Source organism: Saccostrea cucullata, unplaced genomic scaffold, assembly GCF_032062105.1.
Source record: "Saccostrea cucullata isolate Sc308-1 unplaced genomic scaffold, CSIRO_AGI_Scuc_v1 ctg9104, whole genome shotgun sequence".
Classification (NCBI taxonomy): Eukaryota; Metazoa; Mollusca; class Bivalvia; order Ostreida; family Ostreidae; genus Saccostrea; species Saccostrea cuccullata.
The window spans coordinates 3,346-14,282 of NW_026926157.1; the positions used below are offsets into that span (position 1 = coordinate 3,346).

Consider the following 10,937-nt stretch of genomic DNA (forward strand, 5'->3'; position numbering starts at 1 on the left):
TATTTTTTTCAAATTCCAGACAAAGTATAAATATATATAACATAAGAAATGCTCTCTCTATGCATCTCTCTTCAAAAGTAATCAAAGGAAGGTTCCAACCCACAGCCCCCTTCTTTATCCGTTAATGAATTTGAAATTCAACTGTATAATACGCACAAGCGAAAGATTCGTTTAATTCTGTGGTTAATTTTAATTGCTACATTACAATTTTTATAGATACCAATATATTTTACTCGGTGAAAAGTAATTCCCAGAGCTTGCCTGTTTACAATTTAAACATTTTATGTATTCCGGATGTTTTTCAATTTGTTAAACTCTTCACGTATATCTGAACACGAATTGAAAATACTAGCTACATTGTAGCTGGCTTTTGCTCTCACACATTTCCAAATTGAATTTTCTTGATGATAGTTTTAATATTTCTTATTATTTTTTTTTCTATTTTTAAATAGTAAGGATAAAGTTTACATTGTAAAAATGCAAGGAATAGTGCGAATTAATTAAACGCGTCCCGAAATTCGTAAATTCAAACATTTTCAGATAAAACAAGTTTGTTATTATACGGGTTTTTCCGTGTGAAATGCTAGCATGTCTGTCATGATATTATACAGAAAATTTTCATCCTATCAAATATGCTTTGGGTAATTTTCTTCTTAAGTTTTCAAGAATGTTTAAATTTTAAAAGAAAAGAACATTGACACACTTGTATATTAATTGCGTCATCTATTAAAATAATCTTGTAGTGTTTATCAAAGATTGTAAAATTCTTACCTCTGATGACTGAAGTATAGTTTTTGCTGCAGTCGCATGAAAAACATAACTGACATTTTGTTTCATTACTCTCCAAACAAATATAAGCATTGTAGCCACAAGCCTTGGGACATTCCTGCTCACATTCAGTGCCATATTTACCGTTAGAACATCCATACAAACATTTTCCATTCACATCACATTCATTACGTATGCAGCCATCGTGACATCGCTTTTCACACATTGTACCATAGAATAGATTATTTTTACATTGTGTGCACAGGTTATTTGATAAACACGATGAACAGTTTTCGGGACACTGGAAACATTCTGCTTCATTTAGGAACCAAGAATCCTCACATCTCAGACATTTTACTTCATCATTTCCTTCTATGAAACCACAGTGTGCACAGCCTCCCGTAACAACACTGCAGTCATGCTTACACTGCTCACCAAACCATCCATCTTTACACCCATGAACACACGTCTGATTGCTGAAACAGGTGACATTAAGACAGTTTGCGCTGCACTCGTTTAAGCATTTTCGTCCATATCTACCTGGAACACAACTTTTACACTCTCCAGTATATTGATCACATTTTCCAGGTGAATCACAATATTTACTACAAGTGTATTCACAAAAGTTGCCATGAAGTTTAGAAGAACATGTTTGACAGTAACCTGATTGAATATCGCAAGATCCATTTCCTCCACACGAAGAAGGGCACATTTTAGCACATGTTACACCGAAATATCCATCTTTACAAGTTCCACAACTGTATCCATCTTGACTACACCAATTACAATTATTTGGACACGTTTCATTGCATTTAGAACCACTGTATCCTCTCTTGCATTGCTCACAGTTTCCATTCCTAACACATGATTCCCCAGCACAATTTTGTGGACATGTGAGATTGCAGAAATGACCATAAATGTTATCTATGCAGTTAACACACACCCCAGTCAATTTTTCGCAACCGCTTTGACATTTTCCAAGGCAAGTTTTATTACAGGTACTTCCATAATAACCATTACTGCATGACAGACATTCTCCTGTATTTTGGTCGCATTTATTGTTTAAACAACTTGCTGGACAAGACATGGAGCAGTTTTCTTTGAAGAAACCTGTTTTACATTTACAATATCCGGTCGTCATATTACAACGTTCAAGACAACCCAACGAACAATTTATTTCACATCGATTACCAAAGAAGCCTTTCTTACATTCAAAGCAATCGCCTGTATGCAGATTACATCCTCTTTCATTAAAGGACTGAGGACAACTGTTCTTACAAGACGTTCCATAGAAACCCCTGCGACAAACACAACTGCCAGAAACTTTGTCACACGCTTTGTCACAGCCTGTTGGACACATGTTGCTGCATTTTTCCCCATAAGATCCATCCGTGCATTCTAAGTTTACAAAAAAAGTTGAATATCAGTTAATCAACGCAATGATAAATGTACGTAATGCCATTTTCACGAATGTTGTGTATTATTTCCCTATCTTTTAAAGATTTATATATAGGAAGAAATTATAAATACATGAAACAAAATATCCCTATCTTTATGATTATTACAAAATCAAAGAATAAAATATTAGTTCTATTTCTAGTGTGAGTTAGTTACCAGTCTACTCAAAGTCTCGTTCTTTATTTCTATTCTATACATGACCATAGGTTTGGTAGACAAACTTATTTTGGCTCTAAATGTTAGAATTCAACTTAGTAGGTAGGATTACTTAAAAAACAAGACTTTCGAACGAAATCTCACTTTCACAGAGAGGTTTCACTGTATAACACTAGTTTCCTATAATTACATATAACTGTTAACTGTCTTTGTGTTAAAATTTATTAGATCATATAGCATGCTATGAACAAGAAAATAACAACTGGCTACTTGTATCGACAATGTTTCTTTATGGAACGCCGTCACTGCCTTATAGCAGAACACTACTATTGCATTGTGTCAACCTTCCATTACATTATGTCAACTCTTTATGACATTAACCCACACTACTATTGCATTGTGTCAACCTTCCATTACATTATGTCAACTCTTTATGACATTAACCCACACTACTATTGCATTGTGTCAACCTTCCATTACACTATGTCAACTCTTTATGACATTAACCCACACTACTATTGCATCGTGTTAACTTTCCTTTACATTATGTCAACTCTTTATGACATTTACACACGCTACAATTATATTTCGTCAACTTGCGTTTCGTTATGTTTACTTTTCATGAGATCTTAGTTTTTATTAACTGATGTGAAAAGCTCATGCCATACTGTGCGCACTCTTCTACATTATGTCGATTCACTATTACGTTATGCGAACGCGGGTATCCTCGGCCTTTATATGAGCATAACGTATTTTCCGCGTTCCGCAAGCACTAAAAATGGCGGGAGAGAAAACTGTCGTAGAAGAGATTCTCAGCGATTCGGGAATGACATCTTTAAATGAAAACTTTAAGCGACAAATGATTGACAATCTTGAAACGTGCAAAGCCTTAACACTGCGACTGTGAATTAAAGTCACGTCGAAATTCAATTGTGTTTACTTTAATCTCATAATTAAATAAATCAAATATTATGAGTCGTGCAGCACTCATTTTTTTCTTTTTATTTTGAATTTTTTTTTTATAAAAGTTTTAAACTTTGAATGACATAGCATTAGTTTCACAATAAGCCTAGCTGAATTAAGTTGAAAACTTTTTTCTATAAAACTATAAAGCCTGAGAGCTTCTCCGCTTTCCGCCCTTGCTCTCCAACCATTTACCGTCTCCCTTCCTTGTTCAAAATTACCATATCTGCCACTGATATGTGCCCATGCATGCTTACTAAGGCATATTCAATTGATTTAGATGAGTGACTGGTAGATTTTTGTAATAGAATTCTGGCCCTGAAATGATTAAAAAAAATTACACACTCCAGTGACGTAGCATCTTTTTTTTGAAAGAGGAGGTCAGCCAGAAAAAAATCATTTACCCAAAAAAACTTGATAAGCCAAGATTAAAAAATCCAAGCCCGAAAATCCTATTTCGGGGAGAGGAGTCCAACTTCGATCAGTCCTATTCTTTTCCAGATATATTACATTACCCTTAGTGGATTATACTTCAACAAAAAGTTGGGGTGGGAGCTATACAGTTTCAATGAACATTACATTTTCTATAGTAAAGTTAAGTCTTTGAAAAGAGGGGGTTGATATTATGTGAGTGTAATTTGTCCTAATCAATCAGGACCCCCCCCCCCCCCTTCTTACCAGTCATGAAAACACAGTCGTCAACATTCATTATATACTAGATAATAGATATACAGCTTTGATATCATGTAAATGTTTTTTTAACATCAGGTAATGAACTTTTGGAATCAACATGATAAAGAGTTAACACAGTATAAAGATATTTTTAAATAACATAAGAAAGAGTTGACATAACGTAATTATATATCCACATCACGGAATGGAGTTTTGACATAATGTAATAAAGTATTGATATTATATAAAGATATGTTCACAATATGTTATACACTTTTTACACCACGTAATAAAGCACTGACATAAAGGTAAGATGTGTTCACCTCACATCATAATGCCCTCGCCGTAAATAAAGATAAATCCATATCACGTAATAATGCTTTGATATAATAGAAATATACACTCTCAAAAAGGAATGGGCTTTTGACTTCATGTAATGATAAGTTTAATTATAAAACACAATTTACTTGACGTAATGCAATTTTAACCTCACATATTAAAGAAATGAAATAATGTAAAGAAAAATTCATTTCATGCAATAAAGTTTTAACGCAATGAAAACACATTATCACTTCACATAATGAATTTTTTACTTCAAGTTATGAAGTGCTGACATAATGAAAGGATGTATTTACTTCATGTAATGCAGCATTGACATGATGTTAAGATATATTTACATCATCTCATAAAAAATGGACATAACGTCAAGATATGTTCACATCACGTAATGATAAATTTACATAATAAATGCATAGTTGTATGCATTTATTATGGCAGTGATGGCGTTCCATATTTCTTACTGGTCATCTTTCATATTATATATTCTCCAGGTTTATGATAAAAAATGTAAATACAATATCTGTTTGTAAACAAAAATGAATCATTCATTGAATTTCACTTCCACAAATAATCGAGGTATACCATCAGTGATGTGCAACTTCTATGCCATGCATTTTTTTTTTTTTACTAAAGCAACAGGTCAAGTTTATATATTTGTTTAATAGGGGTCCTAAGTGTATTACTAATGCTGGCTAGAACACGTTCTCTCAAAATCTAAAAAGTGTGCCTTTTGAAAATTAAACCAAGAGGCTCTACGGTGGTCTCTCCCTCTCTCCGGGGGCCATGGTAACAGTTTCAAGTTCGTGGCCAAGTGTTTCTTGAGTGGATTTTTCCTATATTTTCTAATTTTTAACTTTTATTCTCTATGGAGGCCCTATAATGGCCCCTCCATAACCCCTTGGGTTTTGATTTGAACAATTCAGAATCTAATCTAATCTAACCAAGGATACCGCCACATAAGTTTCAGTATTCCTGGACAATTTTTTTTTGAGATGAAAATGTGTAAACTGGCTACCGAGAAATAAAAAGCATCCAGAATAATTGTTTTTAAAGCGGCCGATCGTAGTTTTCATTGCGTAATATTTCGCGCATCATAGTAAAATGAAGCGTATTTACTGTTTTATTAAAGCAACTTTTTTCACTTGATTAATAAAATTAAACAAAATTAAGAAATTATATGTTTAAAATTGTAATTACAATTTTATATAACTGAATTTTTAACCAATTTTGCAGCTGATAGGTGGCTTGACGTCGTTATAGCGTCTTCTTGACGTTCTGATAAACTGAAGCTCTTAAAGAAAGGGGTAACAAAAATGTTTTTAAATAAAAAGTATTAAACATTCGCTCATGAAATTTAAAACTTAGAAATTTAAGAATATCTCCATTTTTGTAGTGCGCTATAAAAACAGAAAAATTCGTTAATTTTTGGCTTTTTTAAGATGCCCCTCTGGTAACAAGACGGTAGAATTTCGTGTTTCTTATATATAATGTACAATATAGTATTACTCATCATATATAATAGTTTGAACAAAAAGTCTATTTGTATAATTTGCTTTTAAATCCTAAAAATTGGCACTTTCCTATATAATCCTAATAGTAAATGTACCCATATTTTGAGACGGTCCTTTAAAAATACCTAGCCGGTAGATTTCGCCCAAACATTGCATGTACACTAAAGTTAATATGTTATGTATGTTATAAAAATGATGAGTTTTGCTATTGTATTTTTCATACAATAAAACCCAAGTCGGCCCCCTTAATTCCAAAATAGATTCAGAGAGAAAAGAGATGCACATGCAGTTAATGTCGATTTGTATTCCAGGTATTAAAAATCAATCACTTCGAAAATTGACGATGATCATGTGATGTAGATATTTAACTCCATAAAGAAAAAAAATGCAGGCATAATCAAGCGAGGATCTCTCCCAATGTATACGTCTATTTGCAATATTATAAACATTGTAAAGTTATATAAACAAGACGGGTTAAAGTCCTCACTCAGTTCCAGGGAATTTCATCAAAATAAGTGTATGAGGTAGAAGAGGCGGACATTGAAAAACAATGTGACGTTGTCGGGCGTCATGAAACTATACAGTAACGGCGTCAGGTGATCAAATAAAGTCGTTTATAATAATTTCAAAAGTAAAGAACGTATAAACCTAAAATTTATTTTTTTTCTTTTTTTGTTATTGTGCGTTTCTTATAAATTATGAGAGCACAAACTACATAGCACTAATTTTATAGCCTTAATCCACGACATTTTTGATAATCCCTTGTATATTTCAAGGTAAAAAAAATTGAATTCCCGACTGAAGCTCCGCCCTACCCTAGGCGGATGGTCATGAATTGAACAATTTAAAATCTACACTTTCCAAGGATGCATATAAGTTTCAGATTTTTTGTCCATTGGTTCTTGAGAGGATATTTTTTTAAGGTTTCCTCTATATTTAATGTAAAACTTTAATTGTCTGTCAATTCCCTATTGAAGCCCCGCTGTACCTCCGGGGGGTCATGATTTGACAACTTTAGAATCTACACTAAGTAAACCAAGAATGCTTCCATAGAAATTTCAGCTCTTCTGTACCACTGGGTTTTGGGAAGATTTTTTTAAAATTAGCATCTATTTCAATGTTAAACTTGGATTCCATATTGTGGCTCCGCCATTCCCCCGGGGGTCATGATTTGAACAAATAAAAATCTATACTGAGCACTGAATATGATAGTCACCTGTTTTTACTAATAAACAAACATGAACTTGCTTGATTTCCAGGAGTTAAAAAAAAAGATTTTTTAAAGATTGTGTTAATTTTAGTGATTTTTGCCCTACCCCTCAGGCTCTAGGGGAGGGTCAGGGACCATAAAATTCAAAATTTTTTGTTCCCCTTCACCCAGATGCTATGTGTCAAAATTAGTTGAAATTGGTTGAGTAGTTGCAGAGAAAACGTTGGAAATGTTGAAATGTTAACACACGACGCACACCGCACGACGACGGACGAAAATAAATGAAAAATTACTCGATCTTTATACTGATTATTTTGGAAACTTAATCATTGTTTGCTACCTTCACATTTTACATCCTTTTATTTTTCACAAAAAAATATCGTAGCGTCAAATTTTAAAACACACCAACATGCAGATGAGAATGTTATATTAGTGAATCCATTTCATACTCTTTTAAATCAAGATGTGCATAAATTTTTAATTAATAAAGAATTATATTATAAGAAAGAAATCAGCGCCATTTAATTTATAGAACGTATAATAAATATGTCTTAATAAAACATAGGATTGATTGAATAACAACTGAATAAAAAATATATATCTAAAACATTTAAAAGAAGATTTGAATTATTGCACAACAACAGTAACAGGTATTATTATACTTCTGTTAAAATGTTTCCTATATAAAGTTTAGAAGGTAAAATAGCTATCTTTTATAGTTCATGCATAGCAAAGCTATACCCCGGGGCATAGTTTTTGCTATCCACCCTCGGAAAATTTTCATGCAATTTTTGCCGCCAATTTTGATTTCCAGCGATAAATCTATTGACTGATGATGTCATAATGACTTCAGTAGCATTGTGACGTCATCAGGATTTCAGATTATTCTTGCAGTATTATCTTACTCCAAAAAATTCAAACCTCAGAAATTATACTATACATCAGTATAATAAAATGCTTACATGTATCCACTGGTTGTAAGTGGGATAGCTCTTTAATCAAACCCTTCACAGGGACTATTCCCCTCGTGCAAGCCCTCAGGGAATAGCTCTCTGTCGCGGGTTTGATAAAAGAGCTATCCACTCACAACCAGTGGATAAGTGTATACTATTTGATTCTGACATACCGAAACGTTGAAATTCAAACACTTCGAGTTCTGTGTTGTTTGGAGATACTATTTCTATAATTCTTCCTTTGACAGGTTTTCTGCAGATCATTGATATTGTTCTCTTTGTATCAGTGTCATTATGTATCCATGTATCGCAAATAGCATCAGGGGCACGGTAATGCTCCGTTTCTTTAACATACAATGTGTAAACTGCACCACGCCCTACAATAATGGTACAATATGATACTGACAAATGAATAATTGATATCCATTAAAAGATTATTTAGGTACTAGTGCTCACTAAGTTGGAGGGTGATGTCTATTTTATCAATTTCCGTCGACCTCTGTAATTGGATTCTCACATATGGATTAGCGTTAAACACATCAACAGAAGTGTTAAGATTACCATCCAGTGTCTGAGAATTCCCTTCGTTTTCGCCAAGAATTTGAAACAAAGTGTTAGCTGAAAAATAGCAAATCTATTAAATTATTTGTGAATTACTCAATTACATTATGGATCTCTAGTTTAACTTTTATAATCTTACCTATACATAATTTTACAAAACAATACTTCACCTCTTTGACATTTGTTTACAGTAGAACCACTCCATCCAGGCGAACATTCTGTACAGGTTTTGTTACAGTCTACACAGTGACACTCACAGGTGCCATTACTCCAGCATTGTCCTTAATATTAGAAAGTAAGAGTCTGATTGAATCCAAAATACTAATTCAACAGATATCAATAGGAATTTATTTATAATTATGTATTATTCATTTACATCTATTTTTTCTTTTGAGTAATGTTTATAAAACAATTTTTAAAAAAAAATTACATTTTTGTCTAAGGCAAGCACAAAGTTAATTATTTCTACATACAAAATAGAATCTGTCTAAAAACAAAAGCAAATGACTAATTTTTAATGCTTGATAGTTATCTTCACACGACTTTACTTTAAAATCTTGCCTTTCTTGCTTAGGTAATTAACTTTTTACCTTCAACATTTCAATAAAAAATGATTCTACATTGTAAATTCTGAAGAAACAGCACCAAAAAGCAATGAAAACAGAACACTATGTCTTTAATTTAAATACCTACTAAGAGTGTTACGTTGTAACTAAAGGTTTCCAGATTGATGTATTAATGTAACATATTTCGCCTAACATATGACCAATCTTTGCAAGCTGTTAAGGAAGCTGGGAAGATATTACAAAGAAGTTTTCTGAACTGATGTCACTCTGTCTTTCTTGGGATGTCCAAAAGTTAGGACACTTTGAGAGTGAATTCACGTTCTTATCATCATCCCTCAGTAAGAGCATACCAAAAATCAGCTTAATACATCCAGCTGCTAGCGTTTCGGAAAAAAGTGCAGAAAACGAAAAAGGATAGACTGACTTTCAGACATGGGACAGACAGCTAGACGGATGGACTGACGGACGGACGGACAGATGCAGAGGTAACCTATAGTCCCCTTTGATGTCATCGGTAGGAGACTAATAAAAATAGATATTTAAAATACTGTTTAAGCAGCGACTTCCATAACATTTTTTTATAACGTTGGTGTTACGAAGTCGTCGGAAAAAGTTTTCGAAATAAGATTTGAATAAAGATAATGAATTTTTTCAAGTGCACAGATATATCGTTTAGTTTAGAGATTTTTTTGTCCAAGTGGCCATTTTAAGCAATTATATTTTATGATATACGACAAATTCCTTCATTTATCGTAATATTACTTTTTTATCATCATAGGAATGAAACTTTTTTCGTTTTCAATGAATTCCTTATATGGGACTTAAACTGTGTTCAAAACTGCGTTACAAAATGAAAATAAAAGACTTTTATTTCGCCATATTCTTTTTCCTGCACAAATTCCAGTACATACGAGTTACAAGTGCAATAAAGAGATCTTTCATTGTGAGGCCTACATGTTAATTATATTTCGGGGAACGAATCCATTATGAATATACATGTTAATTAGTTTTTACTAAATGTAATAAAACTACATTTAACTGCCTATTCTTTCTAGGTATCCAATAAACCTCTGTATTTTTCACAGATTTAACTTTGTTTGATTTTTTAAATTTCTTTACTTCATTCACTGTTGTTATCGTCAGCTTTTTCATTTAACAGCTACACATGTAGTACACACAGTACATGTACTTCACCATTTGGATTTTTTTTTAAAAATTATATACATTTCTGGTTAGTACAAACAAAAGACCTATGCAATTTTTACATAAGAAAATTAAAACAAAAAACCTTTTATCATGATCAGGAAACATGGAAATATCAGAAAATATCCAACAGCCTCCATCTGTAAAACAATAAATTTACTCTGTTAAACATTCATTTCACAAATATAAGCAGCAAACAATAGAGTTATATCCTTTTTTTAACTGAAAAAAAATCACACGACAATATATTCCTTGGTAAAAATGGCTATTAAGTTAGAACCGTCTTCCTTCATATTTCTAATTCACGCGCATCATGTGTACACTTGTACGGAAGTATGAAGCGCCATGGCTGCCTAATGTTAGTTATTTTATTATATGCTGTGTGTCTATTATTATATAGTTTTACTGTGGTTTTATCAATATAATATGCTCTGTATTCATAGTTTTTATGCTGTGGGCGTATACATGTAGCAATATGTTGTGGATCTTTTATTAAATGCTGTGGGTTTATAAGCTTCTGGTCTCTGTATTATTATATGCTTTGGCTCCATATGCTGTGCGTTCACAATAATATGTT

General features: G+C 32.7%; 1 protein-coding gene across 1 annotated transcript; it reads right to left on the bottom strand.

The window, feature by feature from the left end:
- Window positions 1-270: 270 nt before the first annotated feature.
- On the bottom strand, window positions 271-10,521 carry LOC134270959 (multiple epidermal growth factor-like domains protein 10). The gene is made up of 5 exons (XM_062753225.1): window positions 10,446-10,521; window positions 8,762-8,872; window positions 8,487-8,648; window positions 8,204-8,407; window positions 271-2,166 (listed from the first exon to the last, which is right to left on the bottom strand). The coding sequence occupies exons 1-5, from the start codon at window positions 10,498-10,500 to the stop codon at window positions 662-664; spliced, it is 2,037 nt and encodes a 678-aa protein (XP_062609209.1). The 5' UTR covers window positions 10,501-10,521; the 3' UTR covers window positions 271-661.
- Window positions 10,522-10,937: the final 416 nt, after the last annotated feature.